This window comes from Panthera leo, chromosome B3 (assembly GCF_018350215.1).
Source record: "Panthera leo isolate Ple1 chromosome B3, P.leo_Ple1_pat1.1, whole genome shotgun sequence".
Lineage (NCBI taxonomy): Eukaryota > Metazoa > Chordata > Mammalia > Carnivora > Felidae > Panthera > Panthera leo.
In genome coordinates, this window is record NC_056684.1 from 145,812,613 (window position 1) to 145,828,543 (window position 15,931).

At 62.7% G+C, this 15,931-nt stretch overlaps 2 protein-coding genes across 3 annotated transcripts in view; one reads left to right on the plus strand and one right to left on the minus strand.

Annotated features, from left to right (window-relative positions):
• BRF1 (BRF1 RNA polymerase III transcription initiation factor subunit) overlaps positions 1-15,931 on the minus strand; it is a 58,054-nt gene that overhangs the window by 20,098 nt on the left and 22,025 nt on the right. For both annotated transcript variants that reach the window (XM_042944479.1, XM_042944487.1), the window contains 2 exons: positions 6,565-6,596; positions 3,744-3,816 (listed from right to left, as the gene is read on the minus strand). In XM_042944479.1, coding sequence (XP_042800413.1) covers positions 3,744-3,816; positions 6,565-6,596 — 105 coding nt within the window. The remainder of the gene's footprint in view (positions 1-3,743; positions 3,817-6,564; positions 6,597-15,931) is intronic.
• Positions 199-2,310, plus strand: BTBD6 (BTB domain containing 6). Its single transcript, XM_042944488.1, has 4 exons — positions 199-590; positions 681-771; positions 911-1,029; positions 1,158-2,310. Exons 1-4 carry the CDS (start codon positions 202-204, stop codon positions 2,188-2,190), a joined length of 1,632 nt encoding a protein of 543 aa, XP_042800422.1. The 5' UTR covers positions 199-201; the 3' UTR covers positions 2,191-2,310.

Below are 15,931 nucleotides of genomic sequence, written 5' to 3' on the forward strand. Positions count from 1 at the left end.
CGCGCGCGCGCGCGCACGCCGTCGGCGAGGGGGCGGGGCGGGGCCGGGCCGGCGTGACGCGGCGTGACGCGGCGTGACGCGCGGGCGCCGCGGCGGCAGGGGCGAGGGTGGGCCGGACGGCGCCCCCTGCGGCCGGGCTGCGGGCTGCGGGCCGGCGGGCGGGGCGGGGCGGCCCGAGGCAGCAGCGCCCGCCGCGGCCCCATGCTGCTGCCCCTGGCCTGCCTGCACGGCCGGGTGGCGCAGTGCCTCACGGCGCTCCTGGTGCTCGCAGAGCCGCCCCCCCGGCCCCGGCGCGGCGCGAGGGTGCACGGCGCGCCACCGTCGCGCGCGGAGGCCGCCCTGCCCGCGAAGATGGCCGCGGAGCTGTACCCGGCCGCCGGCGCCGCGGCCGCCACCGCCACCGCCACCGCCACGGACATCGCTAACAGCAACGCCGCCGCCGCCGCCGCCGCCGCCGCCGCGGGCAGGAAGGGCCCGCCCAGCGCCCCGCCGCCCGTCCCGCCGCCGCCCGCGCCCGCGCCGCCCGCGCCCGACAACAACAACTTGGAGAGTCCCAACTGGCAGTCCTTCCACCCGACCCTGCGCGAGAGGTGAGCCCGGCCGCGCCCGCACCCCGCACCCCGCGCCCGCGCCCCGGCCCGACCCCCGAGCCCCGAGCCGTGTGCCTCTGCCCTTTGCAGGAACGCGCTGATGTTCAACAACGAGCTCATGGCTGACGTCCACTTCGTCGTGGGGCCCCCGGGAGCGGCCCGCAGGGTGCCCGCCCACAAGGTTGGTAGAGGCTTGGCCCTGTAAGCCCGCAGAGGCGACTGCCCACCGCCTGAGTAGGGGCTGCCCTGTACCCCGGGTGCGGCATCCGCTGGGGGCAGGGAGGGTCCGGGGCTCAGGGCAGCTCCTGTGTCATCCACAGTACGTCCTGGCCGTTGGGAGCTCTGTCTTCTATGCCATGTTTTATGGCGATTTGGCAGAAGTCAAGTCAGAAATCCACATCCCTGACGTGGAGCCCGCAGCCTTCCTCATCTTGTTAAAGTAAGTCTGCTGCACGAGTCCGCGAGGAGGGGGTGGCTCCTTGCTGCCTGGCTGCCGCCAGCGGGCACCGTGCAGCTTCTTGGGGGCATGCCCCACGCAGCCTGTGACACGGTCCCCGCCCCACCTAGGTACATGTACAGTGACGAGATCGATCTGGAGGCCGACACGGTGCTGGCCACTCTCTATGCTGCCAAGAAGTACATCGTGCCGGCACTAGCTAAAGCCTGTGTTAATTTCCTGGAGACCAGCCTGGAAGCCAAAAACGCCTGTGTCCTGCTGTCCCAGAGCCGGCTGTTTGAGGAGCCCGAGCTGACCCAGCGCTGCTGGGAGGTCATCGATGCTCAGGCGGAGATGGCTCTGAGGTCTGAAGGCTTCTGTGAGATTGACTGGCAGACGCTGGAGATCATCGTGACGCGGGAAGCTCTCAACGCCAAGGAGGCCGTGGTCTTCGAGGCCGTCCTGAGCTGGGCGGAAGCAGAGTGCAAGAGGCAGGGCCTGCCGGCCACCCCACGCAACAAGAGGCACGTGCTGGGGCCCGTCCTCTACCTGGTCCGGATTCCGACCATGACCCTGGAGGAGTTCGCCAACGGCGCTGCCCAGTCGGACATCCTGACGCTGGAGGAGACCCACAGCATCTTCCTGTGGTACACGGCCGCCAACAAGCCCCTCCTCAGCTTCCCGCTGACCAAGAGGAAGGGCCTCGCCCCGCAGAGGTGCCACCGTTTCCAGTCCTCCGCCTACCGCAGCAACCAGTGGCGCTACCGCGGGCGCTGTGACAGCATCCAGTTTGCCGTGGACCGGAGGGTGTTCGTGGCAGGGCTGGGCTTGTACGGCTCCAGCTCCGGGAAGGCCGAGTACAGCGTGAAGATCGAACTGAAGCGGCTGGGGGTGGTCCTGGCTCAGAACCTGACCAAGTTCGTCTCGGACGGCTCCAGCAACACCTTCTCGGTCTGGTTTGAGCACCCCGTGCAGGTGGAGCAGGACACCTTCTACACGGCCAGCGCGGTCCTGGATGGCAGCGAGCTCAGCTACTTTGGGCAGGAGGGCATGACGGAAGTGCAGTGCGGGAAGGTGACCTTCCAGTTCCAGTGCTCCTCGGACAGCACCAACGGGACCGGGGTCCAGGGTGGGCAGATCCCAGAGCTCATCTTCTACGCCTGAGGTGGCATGGGTACGCCGTGAGGGGCGCTGGGAGGGGAGGGACGTGCAGGAGGCCGTGCTACCCCTCCACCCCCCGCCGACGGCCTCGCCGACGTCATTAAAGACCGTGCTTAGTTTGTACGTCTCTTGTACGCGGTCGGCTGCGGCCAGAGCGGGGACACACAGGCTGTGCTGCACAGCCACGGCCCTGCCCAGGTTTCGGAGGCCGGGCCGCCGGGCAGCCCTGGGGTTCCGAGACGGGCTTCGGGCCCCTCCCGGTGGTGCCCACGCTGCGTGCCCTGTGGGCTTCGCCGGCTCCCACCCTCACAAATTCAGAGTGGTACTACGCTTAACCCAAAACCTTCCCTTCAAAACCAAAATTGGAAGAAGCCACCTAACGTAGTCTTTCTAGCCGGGTCTCAGAGTTTCAGCAAGACAAGAGCCACCGGCAGATGAACGTCCGAGGGAGCGTTAAGCTGGGCACGCACTTTCCCGCGTGTCTGTGAAGAGGAACTCCCTTCTAGCACACAGCAAACCCTCCCGTGCTGGTTAGGATCGAACGGCCTCCCTGGCAGGCCCCGTCTGTCCCTGAGCGTGCCCTCTGCTGGCAAGCCGGGCTGCCACCACCAGGGCGTGCTTATTGCTTTAGAAGGCTCTGGAAAAAGCTGGGTGTGTGCTTGCGTCTGTACTTCCTAGAGCGTCGTAGCCTCTCACGCAAACCCCTGCTGTGAAGCTCAGATTTGAGGGGGGTAAAGTGGGGCTCTGTGCTGGGTCCGCGCCTCCAGACCCTGAGCGCCAATCTCCTGCCTCAGGCTCAGGCAGCAGCTTCCCTGGCAGGCCCTGGATGGCCCCTGCCCAGGCGGGCTTTGGGGTCAAGCAGGCTCTTTGAGCCCCTTGTCTCTATTCTCCCAGGCCACGCACTCTATTGGTGGTTGCTTTGTTTCTGGAAAAAACCTCATCTTCGCCTCCACAGGGAGGGACCGTGTCACTGGCCACAGGAACGTGGCCTCTCGGGAGAGGGTCTGGGCTGGGAGCAGAGAGCCACAGCTGTGTGGCTACTCCATCCAGCAGCCCTTCTGGCCTCCGGGCCTGTCCTGCAAGGCCCCTCCCGGCTTCAGAGGACCATCCCGTGGGTTACCCAGCACCGCGCCCCCAGCCCGCCCTGCCCGGCCCCGCACACTGCGCCTCCTCCGTGGGCAAAATCGGGAGCAAGCCCTCCGAGCGGGCTGAAAACAGTCCTTGGTAAGGCTCCGGTGAAGGCGGAATGCGGCTAGGAAAGCGGCACTCCATCCGCAGGGGTCCTGGCCTCCCCGAGGCACCCGCCTCCAGCCCTGTTCTCACGAGGCGGGCGGGCCCCCAAGGCAGCAGCACCGCTCCCTCTCTGCGCGCTCACCCACAACCACAGGGCGCTCTGGTCTTATACCGGGGGTAACCCCCAGGCCGTGGGGTTCCGGGCTGCCCTCGGACAGGGTTGCTTCCTACCTGGCGGAGCTGCTGTGCCCGCACGTGACCGCCTCCCGTCCGAGCACGCCCCCCACCCGCCCCCCGCCGCCCCCCCGCCGGCCCCGCCATACCTATTGCTGGTGCGTTGATGCAGAGCTCTCTCGCCAGGAGGAGGAAGGTCTTCCCCAGCACGTAAACGTTCACCTGTCACGAAAAAACCACTACCGAGATTAGCAATTTAGGAAACGTTTGCTTTCTTCTCTTAAAATATGCACTTCGTCGTTGAGTCCGCAGAGCCCTGGTAAGGCTCCCTGCCAGCCCCCATGAGCCCACGGCAGCCCAGGGTCCTGCTTCCCAGCCCCAGGCAGCTTTCCAGGCCCCACCATCGTCTCAGCAGTGGCGATTTGCTGAGGAAAAAAGCTGCCTGAGAGACAGTTAGCAAAGCGGAAGCACGCGGAGTGCAAGGTGTGTCATTCAGAGTGGCGTGCACCCGCACGTTCGGGGCCTGCTGGCCACGGCATGCCGTGCTCCCAACGGGCCCAGGAGCCATGGCCTCGGCCCCTCGCCGGGAGCAGCTCAGTCGTGGCCGTGGGTCTCCGCAGATCTCGGCGACACGCCGCCCACTCCCACCTCGAGTCCAAATCCGCTGTGGAGCCCAGCACCTGACCAACCGCAGCACCCAGTCATGTACTCCTGGACGCGACCCTCCAGTGCGGCCGGGCCTCGGCCGCCCTGAGAGCCTGCCCCGTGCTGGCCTGGGCACCTTGTGGGAGGGGGGCCTCTGAGGGGTGCCCGACCACAGGCATGGAAGAAGCCGGTCCGCTCGGGTGGGGTGCAGAATTGGGAAAAGCTCAGGCTTGGTGCCCTCCCGCCCCTCCCCTGGGACTCTCAGGCCTCAGTATCCTGGCCCTGGCCCTCTGTCTCTGGTCTCCCCAGGGAGTTTGTCTGCCTAATCAAGCCTGGCCTATGAAGGCCCGGATGAGGGCCCTTTCGCCGGTGCCCAAGGGGATACCAGAAAAGGCCTCTCAGGCAGCACAGGCAGGTGCCTGCGGCCGTCCGGGAGCGCTAAGGGATGGCACAAAGCCCCCTCAGAGGACGTGGAAGGTGCCAGCTTGGGCAGACCTGCACTTCCCATCCAGGCCTCCTCCTGGGAGAAGCCCCCCTTCGCAGGGCTGGCGGCTCACGGAGCGTGCCTTCCGAAGGGATTCAGCCCTCAGCCTGCCCACGCGTGCCGCGTCTCCGCGTGTCCGTGTGTGCGGACGTTCTATGAGCGCCCCAGCCTTTGCCGGGCTCCCCCAAGTTCCTGCAACTTGACCCTCCTGACTTCAGGCCCGTCTGAGAGTGGAGCTCAGTGTCCCCCTCACCGTCTCCTCCCACCGCAGCACCCGCCGTCCCCCTTCACGCCTCCCACCCTGCCTGTGTCCCGAGCAGATGAAGATCTGCAGGAAACAGTCCTCTGAACAGACTTCAAATGGAAAGTCAAATTGTCGAAAGGCCACACCCGCACAACACACACGGTTATTGCCACAGACGCTAACGTGCACCAGCACGCACTAGGAGCTCTGAGGTGTTTGTAGCTTGTCTCTGCGAAGGCGGCCGGTACAGCCGGGCATGGCTAGCCAGCACCCCCCATCCTGTCCACCTGGCAGATGGGCTCTCCGCCCAGACGGCCCTGAGTGCTCCTGTACCAGCCACGCCTGAGCGGGGGACGAGCCCGGGGAGAAAGGTCCACTCGGCGAGCGTTCACACAAGAACGGATGGGAGGACCCGAGTCAGCCCCCCGCAGCCAGAGCCCCAGGCGAGACCCTCACCCGACACGCTGCCCCACACCCACAGACAAGCACACAAACACGTCCTGTGTGTGCTGCGCCCGGCCCGGCCCCAGGGAGACCCCGCTGATGGGAAGGGACGCGGCCCAGAGCCTGGGGCCGGCTCTGCCCAGGTCCCCCCACACCCACCCAGCAGGCTGGCCCAGGGGCCCGAGGCACACCCCTCCATCTCGGGCAATAAAAGCTCACAGTAAATTGTGCGGGTTCAGCCGGCCAGCACAGCGGCTGCCCCCGGGGCCTTGGTCCAGCCCGGAGGAGCAAGAACACGCACCCCTTCTGTGTGGCCCTGTGCTGGTTTCCCATTTCCAACGGTGTGAAGCAAGAAACCGCCAGAACACCACCCTGACCCATCCAGGCTTTGCCAAAGGGCTTCTGAGCATCTGCCCTACACCAGACGCACTCCGTCCTTTGTGGGAAGTCCCGGGACGGAACCGGCCCGTGAGGCCACACACCCCGCCCCCCCCCCGCCCCCTTGGTACCGCACGTGCAGTGTTCCATTTCCACGGAACCAGCCGTGAGGCCACACACCCCCCCCCCCCCCAGCCCCCTTGGTACCGCACGTGCAGTGTTCCATTTCCACGGAACCGGCCGTGAGGCCACACCCCCCCCCCCCGGCCCCTGCCCCCTTGGTACCGCACGTGCAGTGTTCCATTTCCACGATCCCAACAGATGACTGTTAGCTCGGCCAGAGCATCTCAGAGGACTCCTGAGAGACGCCATTTACGAGGACAGTAGGACGGCGACCACGCAGGTGGCATGTGGTTTTCGTGGAAGCCCAGCCTCGTCAGCACTGGGGGGCCCTGCGGCCCAGGTGCACCGGGACCCGACCACGCTTTCCGCGCAGGCATGGAATCCATGAGCGCCCCGCACACACCCTCACACCGTGGACACGTCTGTGCCGTGACACCGCCCCCCTCGTTTTAAAGAATCTCCCTTGTCTCGGACCAAGTACATCTGGGTCTCCCCACTGGTTCTGAGGCCGAGGCCGCCCGGCTCCCAGGACCACGGTGTGACCCATGTTTACTGCCCCCTCCCAGCTCTTGAACAGACCACACCCTGGCGCATCCTGTGCCCCAGTCCCAGCCTCCCTTGGGAAAAGGGCTCAGGAAGGAAACCAGTCTACCTGGAGCAGATCACTGAGGTCGAGGAGCATGTCTGTGGCAGGAGTCAAGGAACACGTGCACTCAAGCCATGGACCCCCCGTTACCCGACAGCCTCCCAGAGGCACCGACCATACACCCGGCCACCGGACCTTGTCGTGAATCTAAGCTCGGCATGGATCGAGAGGAGTGAGGCATCGGGGCTGCTCACGGAGGCCTCTGTGAACCGCTCCCAGGACAGGGGGAGAGGGGCCGTGAATGCAGTCCTCACAGGCCCACCCCCCGTGTGGCACAGCCCAGAAGCGCGTGACGACGCTCGGTCTGTCCCCCGAGCACCTACTGACGGCCACCCAGGCACTACGTGTGGCCTCTGCCCCACGACTCGTGGCTCCTGGGGAACAGACACGTGGACAGAGGGCCACCCGCCCTTGGTGGCTGGCAGGCACCTCCAGAGGGGACAGCTGTGGAGACTCTGGCACGGGACCTGTGCTCACTCTCAGCAGGTGATTAAAGAGTCACCAGATTATGTCCTAAGTGATGAAACTCAGCTGGACACGTACACAAAAACACAAAACACAAGCCACCGAGTAGGGCGGCTCGTCAAGAGAAGAGAAACTCCATGTCCCTCACGGGTCTGCTGTGGCTCTGAGAAGGTGAGACGAGAAATCCCCACGTGCTGAGTCAGAGCCCAGACCAGGCATCGGGAGGGTAACCCCGGGCCCAACACATCAAGAAGAAAGGGCTCCCCGAGGCCACAGCTTTGCACAAGGTCCCAGACATCCCGCCCCCACCTTTAAGGTCCTTGACTAAAAGGCACCGGGTTTCTCGGTCTCTGAAGGCACACCCTTAAGCGGGATACACCAGGGAAGGCCGGGAGCAAAGAAGGCCGGGGAGGAAGGGAGACCGGGAGAGGAAAGGAAGTCGAGCTACGGGAGGGGGCGGTGACCCGTGGCACCAAAAAGGACACAAGAAATGAGCCGAGCCAAGAGGCGGGAACCACAAGACTCCGGGTCCGTGACGGTCGGAAAAGGCAAAGCCCCAGAGACGGTGCAGGCGTGGGAGGTTGCCCGGGTGGGGGAGGGGCGCACAGGTGGAGCACAGGGGCCGTCCGGGGCGGCGAAGCCACTGCATGTGACGTTCCCGGTCGCGGACACGCGGCACTGACCGCACACCTGTCAGAGCCACGGAAGGCACCACAGCACGTGACGGGAGCGAGCCCTGGTGTCAGGCGCGGGCCTGCGGTAAGGACGACGTGACGCTGGGCCGTCAGCCGTGACTTTCGCAGGTGTCTACGCGCTAACGCAGGTGTTGACAGGGAAATGCAGGGGTGGGGGGGAGGGGACAGAGGCGCACGGGGGACTCTGCACAATTTTTCCTTAACCTACAACGCTCTGAAAAACGAAATCTATTACAAAGTAATAACAAAACAAAGGCAAAAAGAGGAGTAAAAGTTTTGAACAGACACTTCACAGGGAGAAGCCAAGAGCCAATAAGCACACGAGAAAGACCTCGCAAGAGAAAGGCGAACAAAGGGCCCCCCCACAGCACCCAACGCCGGCCTCACGCGCTCTGCGGGCTGGGGCGCAGCGGGACGGCCCGATGGCGGGAGGCCGGCCGGCTTCCTCGAAGGCTGACCCCGCGCCCGCCTCCGGCCGGCTCCTCCCGGCGAGGCTCTCGCTCACAGCATGCGGATGCGCATCCACACAGGGCTTCGTACAAACGGCCAGAAGAGCCCAGACGACCGCCCCCGGCAGAGCCGTGGCGGGGCGGGCGCTCCCACACGGAGCGTGTGCCACAGCGCAGGCCCACAAGCTCGCCTAGTGACAGAACCTTACAGAAGAGGCCTTGCCTTCACCCGACGTCTGGAACAAGCCGAATTAGCCCGTGAGAATCCTCAGTGGGTGCCTCGGGGGCGGCGGGGGGGGGGGGGGGGGGGGCCTGACCAGAAGGGACCAGGTTGCCCTGCGTCCTGCTGCAGAGACGTACGTCTGTCAAAACCCCCGAGCGTTTTGTTTTATGCCAATCTCCCCTCCGAGGGAAAAAAAGAAACACGGACAAACACGGAGATCCGGTCAGTCAATGAGTTGGCAGCCGAAGGGCGCGTGGGGGCAGGCGGGCGTCTGCACCTCCCTCTGCCGTGGGCCGAGCAGCGCGATCCCCGCAGCAAACCCTGGGGGAGTGTGTGTGTTTCAAACAGGAGACTGGACTCCAGGCGCAGCCAAGGAGGCGCGGCTGCTCTCCTCGTGACACCGGAGGAGACGCGCACGCGCGGCCGGGCAGCAAGGACCGCGGGAACAACGTGCTTCCCCACACGGGCGCCCACGCTGTCCTCGTGAGTGCCCTCGGGGCCCGGCCCACAGCAGGTCGCCCGGCTGAGGCGCACGTGGGGATGTGCCGTGGCTCTGGAAAGTCTCATCTGGCCGGCCAGCAGGCCTGTGTCTGCACCGCCTGCGGGGCGGCGCCCCCCACCTTCCTGGCACAGGGGCACCAGCCCCCCTTCGCGGGTGCTGGAATCATAAAAGGTCAGCAGACCTTCCGGTGGCCTGGAGCCTGGCGGCCTCCCCTGGTCCCTGACATGCTCTGCTAGGTGGCACTTGCGCTCAGGGAGCACCAGCTTGGGGTGTCGGCCTGCGAAGAGACGTGCGAACACAAACACTGTCCGCACGGACCAAAACGCCGGCGCTCCCGTGGCCCCACAGAGGATTCTGAGGACGTGTACAGAGGGCTCCAGTGCCACGGTGGGGCGGCCCACGCTGGGCCAGCAACGCCCCGGCGTCCGGATCCACCATGAGAGGGACAGGGGACCACCTGGCTGGCGTGCGCGGTGCCGGAAGAACAATCAGATGAGGCTCGATTTACACGCAGACCCGTTTTCAGTAAGCGGGAAAGTTTACGGAGATTTAATGACGGCAGAGCAAACAGTTAAAAGACCATGACGTTTGTCTACACGGCCTCAGGTGGGAGTGTTTCCTCAGGGCGCCCAAATAGAGATGAGGAAAATGGCATCAGCATGCGGGCCAACGGGAGGTGTGAGCGCGTGCACAGACACCGCACTTCCAGCTCACGGTGGCGGGAACAGTCGGGGCAGCAGAGCTCCCAACCGGCACCGCAGCTCCCGGGCCCCGGCGGGGACAGACGGGGGGGGGGGGACCCGGGGACAGCGGCGCCCTCCGCACCAGGAGCAGACGCGTCCGCCCCACGGAGGCCGGCCTGCCCGGCACGCACCCCCTGTCCCCCCGTCCACCCGCACCCCCTTCTGCAGGGTGGCTCTGGCCCTGACCGATCTCTCCCCAGGCGATTATTTATGAGCCCGACACACTCCTGCTTAGACAGGAGCTCACAGCCACGCCCCACGAAGGACAAGGGCCACCAGGAACACCCAACACCCCGTCCACTGAAGAGTTGTGCCCGGTAAAGACGGAAGTGCCCTGCAGGGCTCTGAGCGCCCGGTCCCCGCACGCCGACCCTGCTCCCCCCGCACTGAGCCTGAGGCTGAGGCGTCCTGTGGTGGGCTCTCCCTTATGTACACGACTCCTCAAATAATTGACACGGGCAGTCATCGTCACTCTGCAGGACACTCCCACACTCTGGAGGTGCCCGCAGCCCACCCTCCCAGCTCCACGCCACGGCCTGTGCCAGCTGCCTGCCCGGAAGAGGTGTGGGAAGGGCCCAGGGCCGGGTTCCAGGCCGGCCCTGCCCCCCCAAGTGCCAGGGAGGTGCAGAGCCCAGGCCCGCGCCCCGGCCCGCCCCGGCCCCGGCCAAAGGTCTCGGCTCCCTCCCCAACCACGCCGAGACGGTCCGTCCCGCGCTGGCAGCTCCTGGTTCAGGCACACCCGTATGTGCCCAGGGCTCAGGCTCAGCGAGGGGCTGAGCAGCACAGGCCCCGGACGCGGTGTGCACTCAGGCACCGTGCCCACCTCTGTGCTGCGGGAGGTACCTGCGCCCCCACTGGCTGGTGGCAGGCCAGCCGGCACCTGTGACTGGGAGCTCGGAGGAGGTCAGCACACCTGAGGCACAGGGAGTGGCAGCCAGGAGCTGCTGTGGCTGGGAAGACAGGGAGGGCGAGGGACACAGGAGCTGGAAGCTGCGGCCTGCCGGCCACGGGGAAAGCCACGGACAGTCCAGGGAAGGAAGGAGCAGGCCCTGACTTAAGTGTCGAAAGGCGTGCCCACAGGCTGGAGACAAACGCACCCAGGGGCCCGGCGCTCGGAAGCAGGCGGTGGTTGGGGGTGGGGAGCAAGCGGGAAAATAGATAAAAGGCAGGGGAGCAGCTGGGAGCCCCGCTGTGGGGAAGACCCTCAAAAGAAGGAGGGCCACGCCAGCAGTCCGTGCTCCCGCTCAGGGGACCAGCTGCCCCGGGACAAAGCGCGGCGCCCCCTGGAGGAAGGTGGACTTTAAGTCCGGGCACTTCCGAGGGCAGGCAGCACCCGGCGAGGTGGTCGACCAAATGAGGCTGGCGGTCGGGCCCCGGGCGACCAGCCTCTGCTGGAGCAGGGCTTGCTCCCCACACTGCCCGCCCCTCCGAGGACAGCAAACCCCCTCAGGGGGCAACTGCCCACAGCCCCTCAAGTTCTCAAACACAGTACCTATCAGTTTAATAAAAACTTGCCAAACAAGAGAACAGGCATGACCAAATACCCCAAACCAGTACAACCAGAACCACCGATGGTCCTACTGATGGGAGTTACTAAAGACCTTCGTGTAACTACAGAGATGGGCCACTTCGCCAAAGACTTAGAATCTAATGAGAAACAGTAACTGAAATTAAGAAATTACCAGACGGGTCTAATACCCGGTAAGACACAGCAAAGGAAGGGTTGAGGGAATCCAAAGGTAGGTTACTGAAAACACTCAGATTGAAACCGAGAGAGGAGAAGAAGAAGAAAAATATAAAACAGAAGGGAAGATGCAGAACCCAAGGTGGGACGTGAGATGTGCATGTGACCCAAGACCAGACGGGACGAGAGGATGAAGGGAACCTCAGCTGGGATGGGACGCGGCCTCAGACCCCCCCGGGACACACAAAACACATGATGCCACCGATTCTAGAGACGCCCCACGGACACTAGGCTGGACAAACATACTCCCTAAAAGCAGGGACGACGGGCTGGCTGCCCTGAGAAACAGAGACAAGATGATGCAGACCAGTGACCAGCCCTGACCGGCGGTGGGCAGGGATGACCCGGGAGGGCCGCAGGAAACACCTACAGGCTACCCAAACAGCTTTCAAAATAAACATGTTCTGGGGGCACCGGGGGCTCAACCGGGTAAGCGTCCGATTCTTCATCTGGGCTCAGGTCATGATCTCAACGGTCGTGAGATCGAGGCCCGTGTTGGGCTCTGTGCTGACAGCGCAGAGCCTGCTTGGGATTCTCTCTCTCCAGACACCCACCCTGCCCTTCCGGCTCACTCTCTCTCAAAATTAATAAAAATAAAATAAAATAAACATTTGAAAAAAGAAGTAAATAAAAACAACGATGTCTCACACAAACAGCAGCAGAGAGAATCTTCCTTCCAGCGGACACACTAAAAATAAGAGTGGAGTTCCTAAGACGGGAGGAAAATGGTCCTAGATGATGCAGAGAAATACAGGAAGGGAACGGTCAAAACTGGGAAATCTGAATGAGCGCTAACCTCCAGCAGCGGTGGGAGCGGTGGCCACGGGGACGCCTGGGCCAGTCCACGTGCCTGGGGAGTACTGGTACCCTAGTCTAAGGTGGAACCTGAGAAGTCAGAGGCACAGGGGCACATAACCTAGGCTAGCGGGCAAAACAATGACAAACACATGCATGACGGACAAGGTGTTTAGAGGAAAATAGTATGGGGGCGCCTGGGGGTCTCGGTTGGTTAGGCAGCTGACTGTGGCTCACGTCATGATCTCACGGTTTGTGGGTTCAAGTCCCACGTCAGGCTCTGTGCTGACAGCTCACGGCCTGGAGCTGCTTCAGATTCTGGGTCTCCCTCTGTCTCTGCCCCTCCCCTACTTGTGCGTGCATCAACGCTCTTGCTGTCTCTCGCTCTCTCTCAAAAACAAACATTAAAAAAATTTACAAAATAAAGGAAACGAGAGTAAGAAAATACTTGATTTCTCTAAGACATCATGAGAAAAAAACAACAAAGAACAAATGTAGCAAACAGAAAACCAGTAGTGGAATTAAATGCAAATATACCAATAAGCACATTTAATGTAAGTGGAGGAAATTCTCCAACAAAAAATATTTCAAAACTGAATTAAAAAATCAGAGAAAAACACATGATTCTACATTGCTCACAAGAGACACATCTTAAACATATCAGGAAGGAGTGAATTTTAAGATGGAAATCGACCCCGCGAACCCCAGGCAGAAGGGAGCGAGTCCACCTGCGGCACATCAGACCGGGTGCAACTGAGGGGAGAAGCGCTCAGGAAACAGGCGGGCGTCCCGTGGCATCCAGGGCCCATCCCCCAGAGGTGGGTCTCGCCCTCCCCACGACGCAGCTCCGGCACATGACGGGCATTGACGGGGTCAAGGGGAAAGTCGCAGCCCAGCCCACGGGGGCGGCGGGAGGCTGTAACTGTCCCGCAGAACGAGCAGACACGAGCAGGGATTCAAGGCACACAATCAGCCAACGCACGCAACGACCACAGACACACATTCTTTTGAAACGCACACGCACCCCCACCAGAGCAGACCGTGCGCTGAGCTGTGCACACACCGTGGAGCGCTCGGTGAGCGTCCTCGGACCACACGGTTACGCTGCAAGCCGATAATCCCAAGGTAAGGAGAAAACCCCCAACCATTGTCAAAACGGGCAACACAACTCTGAATGACACGTCAGGACTGCGCCATGTAATTAAAATCTGCCTGGAGGGGAAGGGACAGTCTCTAAGGCTCTTATCAGGAAAAACAAAAAAGACTAAAATCAAGAACCTGCGCATCGGTCTCAAGAAGCTAGAAAAATAGTGAATCAAACCCCCCAAAAAAATAGAAGGAAAGAAAAGGTGCCGCACACACAACTGCGTGGGTTAAGAAGGCAAGAGATCCCAACAGCCAACTCGTAAGATTAATAACTGAATCCTGTAGACGTGGACATAATGTCAAGAGACAAATCTCAGGATGCCCGGCTGGCTCAGCTGGAAGAGCGCGCAGCTCTTGATCTCAGGGTCATGAGTTCGAGCCCCAGGTCGGGTGTAGAGATTGCTTGAATAAATAAGTAAACTTAAAACCATATACACAGGCCGCCTGGGTGGCTCAGTCGGTTAGGCGTCCGGCTTCAGCTCAGGTCCGTGAGTTCGAGGCCCGCGTCGGGCTCTGTGCCGACGGCTCGGAGCCTGGAGCCTGCTTCGCATTCTGTGTCTCCCTCTCTCTGTCTGCCCCCCCCCCCCCCCGGCTCGCGCTCTGTCTCTCTCTCAAAAATAAGTAAACATTAAAAAACATTTTTTTTAAAGCATACAAACCCAACTGTACTTGTACACACACAAGACAGCATCTACGTTAGCGCAAAACAGACTTGGGAACAAATGTAACGAAGGACAGGAAAGGCCTCCTCCTCAAAAATAACAAAGCATCCCTGAAAGTACAAAACACTGGAAGAAACAGGGGTATTCATCGACTGGAAGATTCAGTACTGTTAAAACGAACGTCAACTTCAATCTCCCACGAATTGATCCATGAAGCCCAGAAAATCCCAGAAGACTTTTCACGGAAACAGGCTGCTTGAAAAACTCACGCAGAAGAACGGAGGGCCACACACAGCGCAGACGCTGACACAGCTGGAGCCGGAGGCCTCCTGACACGCACGGGGTCCTCAGGCTGTTCCAAACCTGCAGCTTCTAGCAGCCCGGGGTCGGCCCAGGACAGGCAAGCGGACCAGAGAAGGGCTCGGAGACGCCAGCATCGGGCCCACGTGCGCCGCGTGCCGGACGCCCCGTGGAGAGGAACCCGACCCTTTCCTCGCGACACACAACACAGTGAAGCCAGCCCCACAGAAATCCCAAACTCCAAGGGGACACATAAAACCAAAAGCTTCGGGAAGGGACACCAGGAGGGTATTTCCACGACGTGGAACAGACAAAGGCCTCTTAAACAGGCGCACAAATCAGCCATAAAGGACAAGATGTTAAGGTGGCCCTCAGTAAGAGCTCTGCCCACAGAGAGGCCCCACCACAATGGACGCAGCCAGGAGGGGAGGCTACCGGCCTCCACCCAGGACGCACCTGCACACCGAGCCGGGCAGGACAGCTGGGCCCCAGGGTGCGGACGCGCTCCGTGTCAGCTGACACCGGCAGACGGTCCCCAGGGTTCCCGAAGCCCCCTGGCTAGCCCACAGACACCGGGGGCGGGCCGCCCTCTTCACGTCAGCCTACCGTGGCTTTGAACCTGCGACTTTCTGGTGCCCGGTGATGCCGGCCACCCTCCGATACGTGCCAACCAGCCACCCCAAGGCCTCCTTTCGACCACGGGCTCCCTGTAGGCTACACGGTGACACACACGTGTCACTACACGTCTGCCCAAACCCACAGAAGGCACCACAGCAAGCGTGAGCTCCAAGGTAAGCCACGGACGCCGAGTGCTGATGCGTCCATCAGTGTAATCCACGCACTATCTGGTGGGGGGGTCCGTTCTGGGGGAGGACGGGGGGCACTTGGGAAATCTCTGTACCTTCCCCTCAGCTGCACTGTGAACCTAAAACTCGTCTAGAAAAGAGCTATTTAAAAACATGTTTTCAACTCCTTGGTTGCCCTTGGGCACACAGGGGGAGGGGCAGAGGGAAGCAGGTAAAGGGGGGCTGGGGGGCCCGTGGCAGAAGGGAGAGTCTCCGACTGCACCGCCCTCTAAAGCAAGAAACGCGGTCCTCAGCTGGGCGTGAGGAGGGGGACACAGGGTGGCCGGAGTCACAGCAGTCAGGCTCTGGAAACCCAGCCCAGGCCTGCGAACCAAACCCGCCACTAACAGCCCCCAGGGGTCTGGAGCCTGGCAGAGGAGACAGGTCTGCAGGCGGCCGTGTGCAGGGCGCGGTCGGCCGTGGGACGATCCGCGCACATCTGTCCCTCCCACCCGGGGCCCCTGTGGGTGGGGGCAGGTCGCGAGTGACAGAAGCCTCCGTGGGCACACCCGGAGTCGTGGCGCAAAGCCAGCCGCTCACATACAGGCCTGCTGGCAGCTCAGCTGGAACCCGGTAAATGTCACAGGCTTCAACACCCGCTGCGGCGGCAACAGCTCCCGCGGATGCGTGCGTGACAAACAGGGACGCAGGTCACACCTGATCTGGCAACAGCAAGGGAGCCTGGTCCTGGCCCTCCCCGGCTCCCCTGGTCCCGGCTCTGCCCCAGCCCGCCCCCCACCCTGCTCTCCTGCCTCTGTCCCCCCCACCCCCGGCTCTGCCCTCCCCCGCCCCCCAGGCTCTCCT